Genomic DNA, 18,568 nt, shown 5'->3' on the forward strand with positions numbered 1-18,568 from the left:
TCGGATTAGGTAAAATAATTTGGAACAGTTGGCTGAGCGTGCTTCAGGCTGGGTCTGTTCCTCAAAATTTTACTTCAACTGCCTCATGAAGCGGAGTCTGCCTCCCAAATGAAGACGCTTCTCTGCCCATTCTTTGGCCCTTGGGTCGCAGTGTCGGCAACACGTGTCGCCTCTCATCCATTCTACGCGGCACCAAATCCAGCGACGTTTGTTGTATTCTTTATTATCGCGGTCGATAGTGTCAATTTCCTCGGAGCAGGTGGAGTCGACCGTCATCATGCTGTATCTAGTTTGTTGACTGCCACGTTCACTTGTAAATGAGGCATGAAGACTGCCAACGCCCAAGTTTGGGTTGCACAACGCCTCTATTCGACGTGGAGAAATTGCGAGGTGTAGTTTCATCACTTATACATAGTAATTTCAGTATTTTTGGACGATGGCCTGGACCATGCAGGTAATTGGTTCTGCCTAATTGCCAGCCAAGGAAAAAACATGTACAAGATATTACTCGATAACTTTAACGTCGTCAACGACTAACACGAAGTTGGCAAGGTGGGCGATCATCCGCGGCCATGGATCCTAGGCATGGGGTAATAGAGTTCAAGACCAGGCTCCCGACAATACTCCAGACGATATGCAGCCGTGGTTACAACTGTAGAACGTTGGGGCAGCTAGGTAAGGTCGCAAATAGGCAGGCAACATGGGATTGTGGTGCGTTTTAATGTTTTGATGATGCAACCGATTGCATTCGGTAAGATTGAGGAACAGTTCTTAAAGATCTCTGCCGCAAACCAAGAGCCGCTTTGTGCTACAACAGCCAATCAGAAGAGATGGGGCCAACCGGTAGGGAACTTATCGCTTCTACCTTCCTACACCGGTGTATGGATCTCAGAACAAACCCCGGTTTATTCATCGAGGCCGATAGGGAGCAAGTATGCGATGGAGTCCGGGGCGTGCATCCGCGTGCTGCCTGCATTCAGTTGCTTCGGCCTTGGCATCTCGGTGTAAACGCTTTCATAACTTTTCGACCCGACCCGTCACATTGGATAGGGTTCATTACCGATGTAATGATGCATGACTGCGACAGTCGCTTCGTTAGCTGCTTGTCAGATCAGTACAGTATCGACCCGTACTATCCAGAATATGGCTAGGCATGGGCATTTGCCGCTAGTCATGGAAATCTCATCTCATCCGTGGTCGCGCTGGCTTATTCTCGTCGTCATCATCACCATGGCTGTGGTTGTCCCTTCTCAATGCTACAGCCAAATGAGGTCTCTACTACACTACGAGTAGACTAGCAGCACAACTCAGACGCGGACTATTACGTACAAATCACCAAAGCGATTCCTTCTTTGGATGCGGCTGTCAACGGCCAGCATCTGTCTCAACTGAGTTCGTGCCAAGAGATTCAAGCATTTCCGCGGATCCCACAGCCCGTGACCTAGGTACTTCGGTGGGTATTTGGTGTGGTCTGATGTCTCTTGATAGCTTGCACAACGCGATTCATGAGAATATTTCACGCCTCCTCCATCCACCAGTTCGAGCCTGCCTTGCCCCTCACCCCAAAAGAAAAAAAAATGAAATGAAAAAATGGTAAAGGAAAATACATACTTGCAACATGCGAGGATCTGCGGGGTACCCCGCGATCCAAGAGCGAACGTTGAGACATTTCTAGGACACTCATCTTATAATGGAGTAACCCCTTGATGGTAGATGGTATGGAATATTCCACTTTGAAGTCGTCTGTCCCAAAGGAACATGAAATAAATCTATTTTGACACGTTTTGCGAGTCTGGAACCTAGTACCTAACCTAGTATGTTTCGGATTCCGAGTATTGGTGGCTGAAATTGGTACGTGCGCGGGAGACTAATCCCAAGTTGGCCCCCAGGGGGTCCGTAAATACTACTACGGTATCAGGCCAAAGTTTTCACCCCCTGACAAGTACCAGTGGACCACTGCCAAGGTAACGCTATACTGATTCTTACCGATTCTTACCTAGCCTATTCATACTAACGAAAAGGTACTTCCACCTCTGATTCCAACTTGCTGTTAACGCGTCCTAATTATCGCGTATGTAGCAACTACAATAGGGGACTAAACACCTTACAGAAGCAGATCGCTAACGAATTCGAACCCTCCATTTCGACGGTGGTAAATCGAAAGCCGAAATTCAAACTACTACAACGTTTTCTTTTAACCTGACTAAGACAGCTGTTAAGGTCGCTTCAAGCCACGTAGCTAAGAGTTGGCTCGTGCCTAGGTGGAGCACGGTACAAACACACAATTGAAAACTTACCCATGATACCATAGTACAATCCGTGCCTGTCTTGTACCTCTGTACCCGAAGCCACAGCTTCCCGCCATATGTTCGTTCAAACCGAGAGCGAGCTTCCATTAATTATTTTATTATTATTAAATACGCCGTAGGCTCGAAGCCCCCGGTACCTCTACTAGTACTCCCGTATGTCAAACCGTGCCCTAATGGCTGGACTAAATACATACGCTGCGTCGTCGGTTCGCCCTATTGGCGACTGCGTTGCGTTCACTACCATACTACGTTGGTTCTCAACCTACCAACAAAGTCCCCCCTGAGAAGATCGATGCTATCTGGGCCTTGAAGCTGTCCGACCCGTCCCTAGCAGCCATCTTACAATAGTCCCACTAACTACTGGTTCTCCTGTTGCCGTTGCGAGGTCTCTGCGAGAGTATAGTGGCCGTGGTGCGATGGCGGCCCGTAATCGTTCCCTCGGTCCTTCCAACAGCCCGCAAAAGAGGATTACGTGCTCTGCCGTCTCAGGGGCATCGCCACAGCGGCATAGCGGCGAGTACACGCCAAAAGCCCCTGTCTTGAATAAGAAGGCTGCTAGTCCTATTTTTTCCGTCCTGATCTGGCACAGCGTAGACGCCTCCAGTCGGTTCAGGCCGAAATACTTGCCCCCTTTCGGTATCTGCATCGAAGGGCCCTCCGGTTCCTCAGCGATAGCGCGTCGCTGGCGATCGTGATGCTCTGCTCCGGTGAGCCATCTCTTCCTCCAGTGGTCGAGGAGGGCAGCCGGGACCTCCTTTTCCTCACTCATCCACTCGGAGCCCCGGGCCTCCTTCTCCATAGTGTACCCTGCCGGTCGGAGTAGCTGCGACGCCTGCTTCCTCTTCGCCGGCCTATCCTGCCGGAGTATATGTGACGCTTTAGCGCTCGCGCTGCGAAGCAGATTTCTCTTCCCGCTAAGCCGTAGCCGTTCTTCAAACTTAGCAGCCCGGGCACTAAGATAGAGGTCTAGTGGCGGGATTGCTGCTTCTGCTTCCAGGTGGCGAACCGGCGTCGCTTTGTGGGCACCACCATTAATTATGCTACTATGGTGTGATGGGTAAGTTTTTCATCCCCCTTCTTGGCATTCGTAGCTGATATAAGCAGACTGCATCATTTTCCGCATATTCCTCTATTAATCTAATATTTTGTATGCATCCCGTTAGCCGCCTCAATTACGACCTTACAGCGCTCTAGTATTGAGGCTAGTAACTCGTATAAATAGTTATCTGGTAAAGCGTCCTAAGCCTCGTTTACCTATACCTGTAGTTAGTTATAAGAAGGCTTCTTAATAAGGCCGTACTTATCCTTAATATAAGCCTTCATCTAGTTCTAGTATAACTTAATTAGGTTTAGATCTGGCGAGTAAGGCGGCTACGAGATCACTTTCACACCCCTCTCTTCGAACTCTTTTAGAGTTGCTACAGCGGAGTGACTTGAAGCGCCGTTTTATATAAGGACAAGGTTATCCCTATATTATTGGCGGTATAGACGAATCTAACCGTTAATAATAGGTATCGTCCGTTGTTAATATGTATCAGCCGTTATTATACCCTATTCCTTCTCCTACAGTACGTTAAGCCCCTTCCGGCTACCTAAGAAGCATCCCTAAAATACCTATTCTTCGCCCCGCCGGCGCGTTACGTACTGTTTCCGGTGATGCCCGCCTGTAATCTAAGTCTCGTCCGTCCAGAGTATTATCCTCTACTGCTCGATCGTCCAGTTGGCATACTCTTGAGCCTGGGCAAGACGCCGTTGTCGGTTCTCTTCGGAGATAGGTGGTTTCCTTTGGGCGACGTGTCGCTTGAATCCGAGGCGACGGAGGGCGGATCGGATTACGTATACTCTAAACACCGCGTTAAATAATAGACAAGAGAGCTAGAGGAATATGGCCCGACGGCCCTCTTTTAAACAGGTGACGTACGTAACAAGCTGGGCTTCCTTGTCACAGCGCTGGCGATTACAGAGCCACATAGTGCTGTATAGAGCAGTTAGTGGGACCAAATGTCAGTAACACTGACATTTCTAGATCTTTTGGTCTATTGGCCTAGGGGCTTGGTCCTCCTCTTGTGACAGTTCTTGAAGGGTATTTAAGACCTTCTGTACATAGTCGCTCTCTTGAGAAAAAGATAAGAAATCAAGCGGCCTTTTCCACAGTAATCTGAACCAATTTCTCTTTACTTGGACAGGCATTCAATGTCTGACGTACCTGTTGAGGTACTTTCTGTTCCCCTATAGATCTGATTGTGCCTGTTGAGGTGATTGTTCAAGGGCCTGTTGAGGTTCCTTTTCTTCCCCAGCCTGCTGAGGCTCCAGTTGTTAGTACCTGTTGAGGTACTTGTCGTTCCGATCAGGGCAAAGAGCTTTTGATCTTGTTATTTCTTTCCACCTCCCGGATAGTAAGGTCTTGTTGAGGATCTTGTTGTCCGTTGCCATCCTCATCACACCTTGAACCTGCGGGTGGTTTCACTGCCCGTCGTCAGTATTTATTTCGAAATAGCGTTTTTCATGGCTTTAATTTTGCTTGCCGCTTATAGGTGAAATACGTTAGTTCAGAATTAGGTATTGCAATTTTGAATATGGGCTAACTGGCCTAACGTCATAAAGGCAGCTCCAAGCAGCGAACAACAAGGCATATATTCGTCTTATCGTGGCATGGAACCCTTGCCTTTCTATTCAAGTACGTACACAACCCTTCATGAGAAGATAATCATTCCTGGCTGCAAGGAAAGTTACAGGTACGCCTTTTCAGTATGCATAAGCGTTCGTTAACTGTCATAAACTCAGCTTAACCAAGTTCTGACTAATATTATTTTGGCAACTTCGCAAATAAATCGTCGGAGCAGAAGCAAGTAGCTCATAAGGACAAGATATTCATCATTCTGAGTATCGGAGTCAAAACTCTTGGTGGTACCTTTCTAGAAGCCCTCAAAATGTACAGAAACTGATGTGCTCGCGCTATCAGTTCCTCAACTCAGTCACCACCTTGAAAACTGTATCTCTAGCCAGACGCAAGTCCCAAGCTACCCTGAATTCTATCCCCTACGATCTCTTCCAAGGGCAAAATCATGCCGCATTCATTGAAACCGCCTCCGTAAAACTCAGCCCTGCGATGTTGACGGCTGCCACGACATGGTGGATGTAATGAAATCCAAGTCGTCCAGCGGATCCCTATCAAGCCAGTCCTGATTCTGCATCTGAAACGTCGGCTGTACGGCATCCTCGCCACTGCGAGTTAAGGCATCGAATTGACTCTGTAATTACGGGTGTCAGTGAAAGCAATCAAGCAAGCCACCCGTGAAAATAATTTAGTGGTCGCTCACCCAGTAAAATCCCGTCGATTCGCCCATCCAGGAAGTACTGTTATTTCTCATCTGCGCAGCAGCATCCGCCTGGGACCCCTGAGGATTCAAAAAGACATCGTACGCCTGGAAATCGGTATGTGTTTCACTAGCACCTTGCGGCGGCGGCATGAGGGAGAAGTCCCCATCGATGGTTAGGCCTGCCACGGACCCGGTCCCATCATTCGTTTGTGATGGTAACTCCTCGTTGGTCTGTAATGTGGTCGGCGTGATGCCCATCTGCATCTCGACTCTCCTGAGGACTGTTTCGACGACTTCGGCTGCCTTCTTGCTGTCAGGGACGCGTAGGGCCATTTGTTTCCATATGAACAATGATCTCCTCAGATGCTGGAGGAGTTCGTCTCTGCTGGGGCCCTGTGCTCCCTAAGAAAAGGGGGTCGGTAAACATCAGTTGAAAGAATTCTCAGAATAGGAGTGTGTCTCAGAAGTTGCTTGTCCCAGACAGGCTAAGTACATGGCAAAATGACCACTCGATCTCCCTGACCTGCCTTCAACAACCACACTTTGTTAGGAATCAGAACCCAGAATACTAACCTGCATCATCAAATCAGAATCTCCTCCAAACTCGGGATAATTTTCACTCTGTAACACCAGCGACACAATCATATCCGCCAACAAAAAGTCATTGATAGCCAACGACGACATGAACCATCCCATATGACTCAACATCGCCCCCGGCTTACAAGCCCCATAGATAATACTCTGATAATCCAGCAGCGCAAGCGCAGCCTCGAGACACGTCTTCCGCGAATATGCGTGCTCTCTCTTGGGGTTCGCCTCTGTGAGGTATCGGCGGTGCAGCACACACCGGGACTTCTGGTAAATAGACGCGAGGCCGAACCGTTGGACGACTTGCACTGTAACAACTGTAGTTAGTGTATACCACTCTCGACGTGATCATACCAGTAATTTAGAGCCATGGAGTTTTGCCTCAAGAACAATGCTCTCCAAAACCAGCCTCCTTGAGGTAGTGTTTGCCCCTGAGACAAACCAGAAGAGGAAAAGCCAAAACTGATACGTACGAGGCGGATCCATCACACTCTCCTCCATCGGCTTAACCTTCATAAACCCCGGCACCTGGCTCCACGTACACTCAAGAACCCCATCCACCCTCATCACCTCCGCATAGCCTGGCACGGTAAGCGCATGCGCCTGCCTCGCCACGAGCCCGAATACCCTACACAGTGCTGCCTTATTAATCGGGTACGTCAACGGCGTATAATCGGCCGCCGGCCTCGCAAGTGGCAACTTCCTACTCTCCTCATCAAAATCCTCGTCGATCAAATTACGGGGGAGCAGGGTATCGCTTTCGATGCCATGGATCATGCTCGGTAAGCCTAGATGAAAAGAGACCAGCAGATCGATCTGGATGGCAAGGTTCCAGTAGCGACGCCGCATTTCCCCATCGTAGGGCGAGATGTTGGGAAGTTTGGAAGGGTCGCGGTGGAGGCCCATTTTGAGCATGAGACGGATAAGAACCGAGGAGAGGAGGTAGCAGTTCATTTGGGTATCGCGGTTTACCATAAAGTCGCCTTCGACGTAGAGGAGGAAGGCTTGCAGGGTCATGTTGTTCGGGCGGGAGTACTTGCCCCAGACGAGGGCGGTGCCCCCGGCGTTGCGGTACTGTCGGAAACGGTCCATGGCCGACGGAGCCGTGCCCGCACCGGTGGGTGAGGAGGAGGAGGAGTCGGCGTCGAGCTCGTGGGGAGCTTGGAAGGAGGAAAAGAAGACGCCGAGGCTTATGACCATGAAGAGACAGGCAAGCCAGTGATACGACGTCTTGGACGGATCTTGCCAGAATTGTTGGTACTCTTTGGAGAAGGTGGGCTTGTGGAGGATATCTTGGTTTCAAGTGTTAGTTTTACTTATATTAGCAGTAGGACTCGTCGGTGTTCAGACACTTAGCTCAGGAGCAATAGAAAACTTACGCTGTGAAGGACTGTTGGAGTTGAAATAGCGCATCATCAACCGATCAATCACGCTCTTCTCCGGCAATAGGGCCAATAATTCATCCCTATTACGAGGTGCACTCCTAGAGAACAGAAGCAGTTCCGGCGATCCTGCAGCCTCCTCATAAGCATCCAGGTCCTCAGTCTCCTCGTCCTCGGGCACCTCAAAATAGCTCTTCAGCTCATCAATCTGCCGTAAACAGCTTAGTCACCCCCCATCTCTCGTTCATGACTCACAGTCATAATATGTTACTCACATCTTCTAATATAGCCATAAAATGCGTCCCGCCAACATAACTAGTCGCCCGATCGCCCCTGATGACCTGACCCCCGGCCGCCGTGGGCTCATCCGGCGCATCGGCTGGTCGCGTCAAGCTCTCGCTGTCAATCATGCCCTTGACCATGCCCTCGAGTCGCTTTAGCCTCGCTGCCATGCCCTTGGCCTGCTTCTTGTGCTTCTCAGGCTTTGGAGCGTACTCGCACGCCGAAGGTTTGCACTTCTTGAGACACTGGCCGCAGGGCTGGGCACGGTCGCATTTCAGCTTGGAGTTGCGGCATACGGAGCAGGAGAGGAGGATGCGGGTCCGCTTGACGTGCGGCCCTCCGTTTCCGTTGCCGTTGCCGGGTCCGGCTCCGCTCTCGTCCATGTCGTCCCCCTTGTTGGCCGAGAAGGAGCCGTTTTGCTGACCGCAGGACAATATGAGTCCAGGTCGGAAATATTAGTTTACGGAGATCTAGGAATGGACGTTCAGACTGACTCGAGAGGCGTGTCCGTAAATCCGGGGTTTAGGTATCGTTGCCAGTTCGAATCTCACAAATGACGACCGAAGCCAAGCCAAGTCAACGCTCCTCGGCAGCTTATACGCGCCCGACGTGATGAAGCTTTTAGTAAAGTCACACGTATCTAAAGATGGGTACGTTGGGTGGATGCTGCCGACTCTCAAGATGCTGAACGGCTGGCTGAAGCTTTCAGCTGTGCCGTGGTTGAAGATTGCCGCCGCCGCTCAAAGACAGTTTATGGGCCTTGTCGTGTACTGTGCAAATCACGCTATAATTACCTCGGTAACGTCCGAGAGCACCCTGTTAGAGATACCAGCATAAGCAGCTTATCTTTCTCTTCACTTCGAGAACCTGACTTCAGGTTGGTGAGATAGTCCTGCGTTTACGGCAAACATGACTTCACTCATAAGCAGCATTGAGTTAAAATTCATTGCTTCTTATGCGTATTGTGATTGCCATCCAAACACCGCATTCTGATAACCAAAGATATTTGCCTAAGTATACAATACTCGAGGGAATGTAAACTCGTAATAGCATCGTTGTCAAGATGATACAGCTAAAGCAAGGCCAATAATCGTTTACAGCCAATGGTGCTTGCGCAATGCTGTACACTTTCCGAAAGACATTATATGGTTTTCACTTGTCCAAACTCCGCATGCAATGCCGCCGTTTTCTCGTAAATGATCGCTTTGCGTCAGGTATGAAATGGTCTCACCAACAGGTTCGACTATCCATGTCGAATAGAATCCCCGCTGGGATGCTCGAAAAGTCCCTGGTCTGCTGTCCTCGCAGTCGGAGTCGTCACATTGTGTTTCCTCATCCGATCCTCTCGCATCTTCACCACGTAATCCTCGCTGCCCGAGTCTTCATGTCAGGCATTCCTGGTGCAAGATTGCGAGCGCCACACTGAAGCGTCGCGAACCGCTCTCTCAAATCGAATTCGACAGCCCGCACCATGACTCGCTTCTCCTCTGGGATGGTCTTCTCCGTCGGGTTGAACGCGCTGAGTGGCACACTTTCACGTCGGCTGCCCCAACGGGCATTGCCTCCAGGCCCCAATGGTACGTCATCGCCAAAATACATAGATCCATTGGATCTCGCAGCAGGGCTTCCCATAGAAAATATGCCTTGTGAACTAGACAGAGGGCCAGAAGCCTCTTCTACCAGTCCATCTTCCTCTTCGATTTGAGTGATCCACTGGCCGATACGGGCGGTAAGTTCACTGTCCCACATGCCTTCTCTGCGGGAGCTGCTTCTCAGCAGCTCTATTGCTTGCCTCCTTGTCACGGGTTCCCGGCACTTGGTGGCCACAACGAAAAGGGGTGGAACAATGCCTAGATCGGCGCTGAAACTGGGCTTGATGTGCCGCGCCGTATACTCGCCTCCGAACATATCCTGGTGATGAGAACGGTGTTGGCAGAATTGAGGATCTGGGCACCTCTTGGCGGCAGCCCTCCGCTCCTCGTCTCCAACCACCTCTATGGCTAGATTGACGATTCCTTTGAATTGTGGCAAGAATGCGTCAAACTGTAACTCGCTATCGCTAAATGTCATGAAGAACAGTATCTCCCCCATAATCTGGAACATTTTCAGTACCGAAATGGCAGCCTTTTCCTGGCTACTTTTCCCCGGAGACGTCCTGGATGTGAGAATATTCTCGAATGCATTAGACCACGCTTCTATCTCGGCTTTAAACCCCATGCCGAATTGCTTGAGCGAGGTCGGAAGGACACCCATTGGGCTTGTGGTGTTTGTATACTGAAACATGGTTTCGGTGAAGCGCAATATCTTCTCGCAGAGTGAATCCCAAGCGAGACGAGCGTCATGAAGTGAATGGAACGTGGGTGGTATGGGAGACTGGTTCGTCGAAACCGGAGACCCGCCTTCCGATGATGGCGATGTAGGGTCGTTCTTCTGAGGCGTCAGACGGATGACGAAGGGCTTGGGGAAATGGAAGGCCATGTCGTAGGATTTCGCTTGGATGGCGAGACGGGTGAACATTTGAATGAGATCCTGCTCGACCGGCTCCTCAGGGCCCGGCATGAATGCCCTCCGACGTTCAGCACGAAGCTTTTCCAAAAGACCCAGACCATTTTGGATTTGAACAATGGCCTGTTTATGATCACCAATAAAAGAATCAAAGCAGGCCAACAGTACGGTTGCCATGAGGCTAGTTCGCTGGGAGGATTGGTCCTGGGATGTTGATGAAACCATGGCCTTGATTGCGAAGGAATATTGACGGAAAGCAACTTCCCAGTGTCGTATCGCGTGGTCGGAAGGGTCGCAGTTATCACCTGGCGTCGACGGAGGCGATTCAGACATCTTCTCCAGCGTCTTGTAGAGCGCGCCCAGGGCGACGACTGAATGCCGAATGGCTTTTTCCGAGTGACATTCTTGCAAGACGCTGCGACTCCAGAAGGAGGAATCAAAGAAACCAGATAACTCGCTCGCCGTGTGCTCACGAAACAACTGGAAGTACAGGCCCTCTTGAGGATCGAAGGGCAGATTGACGCTGGGACGGTGGACAGTAAGGGAACTTGTTGTGGCCGTGGGCGTCTGGGGTGGAGTCAGTCGTCGCGCCGCCGACCTTGCTCGCACTTGCACGTCAACTGGCCGCCGCGCAGATGACCGTATGGCGGAAGTCAACGGTGATATGGGATGGAAACTGGCACTTGCGCTGGGTCTGGGTGCTATCTTGACCTCTTCGAAGATCTTGGTCCGAGGTGGCGGCGGGTAGCCCGTGCAGGTCTTTTTGGACCGAACGCATTGAGTGCAAGCAGGCCGCTTCTCCATGTTAGTGTCGAGAGTAATTCACTATGCCGGCATGGCTGTGTTGAATCTTGGGATGGGGCTGGGCTTACCTTCTCGTCACACTTGATTCTTCTCTGCCTGAAGCCACATGGGCAATCAGCACGGCGCGCATTTGACAGAATCTGGAGGCTGGACGTATTACGTACTTGCAATTGTTGCAACCCGTCTTGACCTTGGGCTTGCTTGTCCTCGCCCTTCGCGAGCGTTGCGCGCTGTCGCCAGATGTCGACCGTGCTGCGGGGAGCGTGGCATCGCCCGTCATGATGAAAGAGTCAAACTAAGATGATGGAGATGATGGTAAGTAGCTAGGTTCATGACACTTCTATCCTCGCGAGTATTTTTGAGAGTCAAGCGGCTTGCCCTGGGACAGATGCCAACCCGAATTTCCTGCGCCTTGTTGTGGTTGTTGTCTGGAGGTGGCAAGCTTCTGGTGTGGTAGTATTATCAGATGCGCAAGAGTCCGGCTTCATGGCAACTGGATGGCGATGAATCATGAATGCATCGGTATTAGGGGAATGAATGAGTGATTCCGTCGTCGTCGAGGCGGTTCCAAGGCCAATTAGTCACAATCCTCAGAAACACAAAAGGACAAGAAGTGCGCTCTCCTGATGGCAGAGAGCAGCGTAGGGTAATGGTGGAGGTGTGTTGCCGATTAGCGAGTGGGAGGAGTGGTATCTGAAAAAAATGGGGGGCTCAGAATGGGGATGGCCTGGTATATAAATCGATTTCCTCAACTCCAGGGTCTACAGGTATTTGGGGTCACCCATGCCCACATGTATGCAGATGGCCACTCCCTGCGTGCTCAATCAGGATGCGCGGCGCGTCAAGGTGGCTATCCCTGGACCAGTGTAAATGCAGATGTGATCATAAGGGGGGTTGAATACCTGGGTACAAAGTACTTGGAGTGACTGTAATAGTCGACTGCCGCCCATGTAGAAAAGGGCCGTACCACTGTGAAGCCTTGGATTCGCTGAGAAACACGGGGTTGTTGAAAGAAATGATGTATGTATTGTGAACTCAAAATCGGGAGATTATAAATCTCGACGCGCTGTCTCAAGTCCTCAATTCCGCCTACCTTTCATACAGGATCTGTGGCTCGAGAACGATGTGGAACCGTGTTGGCTCTGAAGACGCCCTGCCACGCGAGAAACAAACAAAACAATAAAGCATTATTGCAGGGGAAGGGTTATCGGAGTGAAGATAGGCTGAATTCGTGGCGCCAACTTGATCGTTCCCACCATTTTCCCTTCCTAGGTTAGCTAGGCTTTAATGGCGGCTGCCTGAGTATCAGGGTCCAAATTGGGCACCTGGCGGCATTCATGTTGCAGACACTTGCGGATGGCGGGGTGCGGTGAAGGAGAAGAGTCCGTTGTGCTTGCCTGGGTGGCCGCCCTGCGATGTGCTAAGTGCGATGTACGACTGTTGGTGGTTGCAACGGGTTGTACAGCGAGAGGTACGGCAGTTGGGTTGTTTCAAGCTTTAGCTTTGGGCAGTCGTCTCATGTTGCTAGGAAAATAGGGTGCTGTCAGAATAGGCGAATGATTTGAGTTTGAACTTGGCCTTTAGCTGATGATATCTGATTTTTGAGTTCATCACATCACATCAGACGGTGCAAGTGTTAGCCGGCATGACAGCCTGCGAATGTCAAGGAATCGCCGGGAGATAGCCGAAACTCTTATTCGCAACAGCTTCTATTGTCTCTGATTGGCTACTCCGACTTTACATGGCGCCGAGGTTCAGCCTAAGGATATTTATGGGATGTCTACATATTCTTGACAGCAGCTTTCAAATTATCAGACGATAGGGCGTCATGCTGTCAGATCCCGCTACGTTCTGGAAGCCTTTTCTCCAATCTGCTAGCGACTCTGGCGTCTTTTACCCTCCGTCACAAATGTCATTGGGAAGTCCAACATGTCAGATTGGAGGCCTGAATCAGAACCCTTGAAGAAAAATGGGGTCTGCGGTTAACCTTCACGGCAGACCGCCTCAAAACTAACTCCATACAAGGCTTCATTTTTGAAGCGAGATACGCTTGACTCGCTCCAGGCTCGAATCTAGGTTCAGAACCCACATGCTCAGCCCTACGCGGCCATCATCTCACCACATCCAATAATCTACTCCGCAGCAACGCATCGTTCCCGCATCGAATCCCAATGATGCATGAAAAAAGACTCATATCATCTGCAGCCCATCACCTACCTTATTGATGGCCAATTGAGCATACCCCCAGGCAGAGCTCGTCATTTTTGAGAAATGTCAGCCCTACAGTGCAACCCTGTCCGTACCGTCTGATTTGCCAACATGAATATCTAATCTGAGGAAAGGTAGTCAGTCCCATTAAGTGATGCCGCCCCCACCGGGACTTTTTGGTTTATGGTGTGCTGTCGCCACTGGCGGTGCCATGATGGTACTCTCGAGGTTTATAGGGCACAAATAATGTTCCCTCATCGACGCTGATTAGCTGGGACGAACCCGGCAATTGTCTGGAGTTATTATCTACGACAAGCCACCAGGCCCCATATAGTTGCCGTCGGCCAAAATGGAGGCGCCACCATCACCGACGGGGCAAACGGGTTTAGCGCTCTTGAATCTCGAAGCTTGTGTCTCTTTTAGTGGTCAACTTCCGTGAGATCAAATCGCTGCTGCGGACCTGCCAAGTCCGGTCCAGTTGACAATGTCAGGACCAGCAAGTGAGTTTCCATTTGCTAACCACGTCTCGTTGACAACAGGCTAAATTATTCCCCATTGGACTCACTGCTCTTGCTTGACCGCCATCGCTGCGAAGAGCTCGATTCATGTGACGTCTTTTGCCAGGAACTACCGAGTCTGAGCAACAGTTCATACCTTCTTTCAAGATCGATATCCGAAGTTGTGCAAGGCAAAATAATTTCTGGCATAGGACTGAGAAATTGCCAAAGTGTAGCCACACGACTGGGCCTCATCAGCCCGACCACATCATAACAGCATGAACCTTTACGCCTGCTACCGATCCCAAGCAGGTCAGCAGGACGCATCGGAACATTTGACTTGGGCGTCATTCAACCCAGGCTATCGGTAGGCAAATTTCACCATCATACAGGGATGCTTCTCCCTACCCGCAATCCTTCAGGATCAACATTACGACTCTGGCTCTTACAACGGTGCACAACATGAGATTGGAAACTCAAAACACCGGTAACCCTCACGGCTCGCATCATGGAAAGGTCATATTTCGGCCCTTTTCGACATTCTGGAATCCCCCACGCTCACCACATCGATCTGTGACGAGGCCTTTGACTGGTCTTCGCTGATGCCCTTGTCTCGAATGGGACTGGGTTTCGTCTGACTAAGAATGGCTTCGTGTTGATTTTCCGGCTTGGCCTAAGCTGCTCATGGTCTGCAGTTCTGCGAGCCTTTGCTAGAGGAAAAGGTCAACACCACCACTTGCCATTCTGAGCCGACTGCCACACCGTTTGGTGGACGGATAGTCACTGTTTGAGACCTGCGGCACTCTTGCTATATCCACATCGTATTTCGGATGCCATGTGGGTTTGCGTGGCACGTTGCGTTTAATGGCTGTCTAGTACAGTAGTCGGCGTCAATCGTTTGACAGGCCCATCAGATTCACTAATCCGTGTAAACCGGTGCAACTGGTCACGTACGCCCCGCTGCACAAGTTTGCAAATGTCGCACGATGGCATCATGCTGTGTCATGGCACCTGCATGCACGCAAGCTGCCCATCTCTACCTGTTTTCTCCTCTACAAATGAGCTACTGAAGACTGGAGAAGTGCAGAGGTCCAACGCTCCAAAATTGGCAGATTAAGTTCTCCCCTCCGTGTGAAGTGAATGACTATTCTGGACATTTAGTATGTATGGCCATGTGCCGGCGCCACGGCAAGGACTAGTTGGCCAGCCGTCAAAGTGGAGACCTATTTGAGAGCGCAAGACGCGCATCGGTGCAAGATAGGCTACCCAACGTTGTGAGATCACAGGAATGCGGGTCGATCAAGGAACTACGATCATGGATTGGCCTGCCTTTCGGCCGTTTCATCTCACGTCACTCTTGGTAGAGTTCTAAGGCGTGCCGAGCCGAGTCGTATTTCAGCATTCTAGCTCAGTTCTGAATGAGGTGCCCAGCTACTTGTTAGCATACCACCTGAAGTATTGGGAATGCGTCGTAAACTAAAGGCAAACTAAGGCATGCTCGGATGTAAAACTTACAAAGTGGATGATGCGTGCGATCTGGTTCTGGTGATTGTTGCTGAGCACTGGGAAGGGACAAACACGGGGAAACGCATCCCTTGCCGAGACACCCATGGTTGCGCAACCAACAATGAACTACGACCCCAATAATTGCATTTTGATGTTTCCTCCTCGGAACCGAATCAAACGATATCGAGCCATCGACAAGATCTCCTTGCTCTCTCTCTCTCTCTCTCCCTCTCCCTCTGCAAAGTGAAGCTGCGCGTTAGTGAATATGACATTGCCTTATCCCCTGGAGCGGACGACGTTTGCAAATCAATCTCAGTACTGGTGTTTGAGGTTTATTTTTGCAACTGGCCTCCCGAATTAGCTAGTTTATACATCTCACTCAAACGAGCAATGAATCTATTTCACATGTGATCTATACTGCTATTTACGGACTAATCACAATCCAGTGACGTAAGCCGCTCTCAAATGGACATATTGATATCCCAGTCAATATTATGCTCCGCATTCCAAGAGCAGCCGGGAGATTCGGCTGAAAAGCCACTCTCTCCAGATGGTGTTCCGTTCTCGCAACCGAGGTAACTTTGACCTTTCGGGCTTAGCCCTATTTTGCTGTAGGGTATAGATGTCTAATAGAACCAATTTAAGCCATCGAATGAATCAGGCAATGTACCAAAGTGGTTACTGGGTTTGACTCGAATAATATTTCAGATATCAAATGGCTTCGGCCGCGTAGGTTCGAGTCCTGCCATTGTCGACATTTAAATGTCAACCAATTCTAATTGGGGTAACTTTTTATTTTTGTCTCCTTTTGTTCGGCTTATAATTTCCTCTCGGAGAGAACAAGCTTACAAGGACTGGATTTGGTCGCTGGAAACGGATTGGCTCATGCCTCATAACGCTCTATGAATCAGCAACACTGTTGAACTCCTAATATGCCATATACTATTATAGAATTCATATAACGTAGTCCACAAGCGAACGGGTCACCCAACCGAACGGGTCACACCCATAGCAAAAAATCGAACTAAACTTCCTAACTTTACCACGCAACTAATTCTCGATGGATTCTGCTCAAAAAGAATCTCAATTACTCCTTGCAACTCAGGCTATCAGAAATGACTCAACACTTAGTATCCGACGTGCTGCAACAATCTACAAAGTCTCGAATACTACTCTCCAGGCGCGTCTTCAAAAACGTCAATCACGTCGCAATATCGAAGCCAACGGTCGGAATTTAACAAAACTAGAAGAAAATACGATTATTCAAAGGATAATTGAGCTAGATTCGCAAGCATTTCCTCCCCGGCTAAGTGCTGTTGAAGATATGGCAAACCGACTGCTACGCGACTCGCATATCACAAAGGAGGACTTTCTTCCGGCATTTTGCGACGCGTTCAAGAAGAGCCTGACCGAAAGCAATATTCGTGCAGGCTTTCAAGGGGCTGGGCTTGTGCCTTTAAGCCCAGATATTGTTATTGAGAAGCTGGATGTGAAATTACAGACTCCAACGTCCTCCCGGCCCCCTACGCGGGAAACCCTTCCTTAGGCTTCTCGGACGCCAAACAACCCAACCGAGGCTACTTCGCAATCCGAATTTATTAAATCTCGAATTGATAGGCATCAAAATAGCTCCCCGACGTCAATTTACGATGCTATCGATCAGTTTTCGAAAGGAGCGCGGAGTATTATGCATAAGATGGCTTTACTCCAAGCTGAGGTCGCCGAACTTCGAGAGGCAAATGCTCTAATTAGCAAGCGGCGCAGGGCCAAAAGAACACGAGTACGGCTTGGAGGATCACTTAATTCACAAGACGTACAAGATCTTCAAGATCAAAAGGACGTTGCGCAGCAAGTACAGCAGGAAATGCGTGGAAATAGCGCTGGATCAAATCGTGGCCAGCCACGGCAACGGCGCTGTGGCGTATGCGGGAAGACCGGGCAGAATGTGCGAACCTGTCAGGTAGAGATAGAATCATCTGGGCAAGAGTATTCTGAGTAGTTTTAATTGATTTACGGCGTTGTGGTTGCGAAATCGTGTTAAATTCCATGTTTTGCTAGTTGGCGTGACCCGTTCGGTTGGGTGACCCGTTCGCTTGTGGACTACGTTATGCATATTTCAATTCATGATATACGAAGATGTTCTTGAAACCGGTGAATGCCTTTATTCACATTTTCTTTGCGACTTTAGCGTATTTCCATCGATTCAATCTTAAAAGATCCGTAACTGCGTATAGAGCACAAACAGTGATGAAGGGTAAGTTCGAGCTGCAGTACGCAAAAAGGGACATTGCTAACTATGGTCTCAGTCGTAACGTCAGATTCGGCATGAGAAGTACATGGGAATCAATAGACATTTTCCATTGGGGGTCAACTGCCTGGGCATGCTTAGAACTCGTCTGTTATTTTTCTCCAGTACTGGGCTCTCAAATTCCATTGTTTTCTATACTTACAGTCCAGAATCTAGCTCTGTATATCATCAAATGTGTAGATAGGAGGAATACTGTCTACACCTGTTGGAATATTTTGAGAGTTCTATCGTTCATATTAAGGTCTGCCGAAGCTTACTCTATTCTTTCACGCCAGAAAGGGTTTACACATATGAATTGAGTTATCTCTGTAGAGCAATAAGTCATTTCCAGACTCAAATACTAAGCTAGTTGCATGTGAAAGGATGGTCTTCATCCATCTTCTTGACTCTTGCCCCCGCAAATATACTGAGGTCTACAACGCCCTCCGCTGCCCCCTTGCGTATTTCATCAAACCATCGCTAGTACATGTTATCCGCTTCTACTAATTATAGCCTCTCTTACGACTCTGCCACGCCTCTGGTAGTACTATGCATATAGGTTACGTACCATAGTTAGCAAGAAATCGCGAAACCGGTCCTTGTAGCCGTATAATTCTGGACATCTTCTCATCGGTATTGAGTTCATGAGGTTTTACGAATTTCCCTGCGCAGCCGTCTTCACGTCGGGTAAGCGTCGCTTCCTCACACTCTTCGAACTGACGAGATCACTCATCATTCGTGAGGCCTCAAAGACATGTTCCATCCGTTGCAACCCCTCTATCTTGGATTAGGCCTGGAAATCAATATCTAGGGGACCTACCCACGTTGTACCCATTTGCGAGTCCCTCCTTACTCTGTCACAAGCCGGCCAGAGATGAAG

At 49.6% G+C, this 18,568-nt stretch overlaps 3 protein-coding genes and 1 non-coding gene across 4 annotated transcripts; 1 reads left to right on the plus strand and 3 right to left on the minus strand.

The window, feature by feature from the left end:
• Positions 1-5,330: 5,330 nt before the first annotated feature.
• Positions 5,331-6,068, minus strand: BCR38DRAFT_5190 (uncharacterized protein). Its single transcript, XM_040865132.1, has 2 exons — positions 5,630-6,068; positions 5,331-5,560 (listed from the first exon to the last, which is right to left on the minus strand). The coding sequence occupies exons 1-2, from the start codon at positions 5,960-5,962 to the stop codon at positions 5,408-5,410; spliced, it is 486 nt and encodes a 161-aa protein (XP_040720791.1). The 5' UTR covers positions 5,963-6,068; the 3' UTR covers positions 5,331-5,407.
• BCR38DRAFT_416147 (fungal-specific transcription factor domain-containing protein) lies at positions 6,011-8,696 on the minus strand. The gene is made up of 4 exons (XM_040859084.1): positions 7,875-8,696; positions 7,597-7,807; positions 6,691-7,509; positions 6,011-6,525 (listed from the first exon to the last, which is right to left on the minus strand). Exons 1-4 carry the CDS (start codon positions 8,262-8,264, stop codon positions 6,176-6,178), a joined length of 1,770 nt encoding a protein of 589 aa, XP_040720792.1. The 5' UTR covers positions 8,265-8,696; the 3' UTR covers positions 6,011-6,175.
• Positions 8,697-9,234: 538 nt separating this feature from the next.
• Positions 9,235-11,470, minus strand: BCR38DRAFT_331932 (uncharacterized protein; the record flags this gene model as incomplete). Its single annotated transcript, XM_040855103.1, has 3 exons — positions 9,235-11,184; positions 11,259-11,286; positions 11,355-11,470. 3 exons carry the CDS (start codon positions 11,468-11,470, stop codon positions 9,235-9,237), a joined length of 2,094 nt encoding a protein of 697 aa, XP_040720793.1.
• Positions 11,471-16,061: 4,591 nt separating this feature from the next.
• Positions 16,062-16,155, plus strand: BCR38DRAFT_t8. The gene has a single exon. It is a non-coding gene; the product is annotated as a tRNA-Ser (tRNA).
• The last annotated feature ends 2,413 nt before the right edge of the window (positions 16,156-18,568 follow it).

Source organism: Pseudomassariella vexata, assembly GCF_002105095.1.
Source record: "Pseudomassariella vexata strain CBS 129021 chromosome Unknown BCR38scaffold_1, whole genome shotgun sequence".
NCBI classification, from domain to species: domain Eukaryota; kingdom Fungi; phylum Ascomycota; class Sordariomycetes; order Amphisphaeriales; family Pseudomassariaceae; genus Pseudomassariella; species Pseudomassariella vexata.

Excerpts from the sequence above, each read along its gene's own strand:
- BCR38DRAFT_416147 (XM_040859084.1), bottom strand. The coding sequence starts at position 8,264 with ATGGACGAGAGCGGAGCCGGACCCGGCAACGGCAACGGAAACGGAGGG. Across the intron at positions 7,808-7,874 it reads TTATGGCTATATTAGAAGAT|ATTGATGAGCTGAAGAGCTA; the intron begins GTGAGTAACATA and ends TGTTTACGGCAG. Across the intron at positions 6,526-6,690 it reads GAGTGTGATGGATCCGCCTC|TGCAAGTCGTCCAACGGTTC; the intron begins GTACGTATCAGT and ends CAGTTGTTACAG.
- BCR38DRAFT_5190 (XM_040865132.1), bottom strand. The coding sequence starts at position 5,962 with ATGGCCCTACGCGTCCCTGACAGCAAGAAGGCAGCCGAAGTCGTCGAA. Across the intron at positions 5,561-5,629 it reads AATCGACGGGATTTTACTGG|AGTCAATTCGATGCCTTAAC; the intron begins GTGAGCGACCAC and ends CCGTAATTACAG.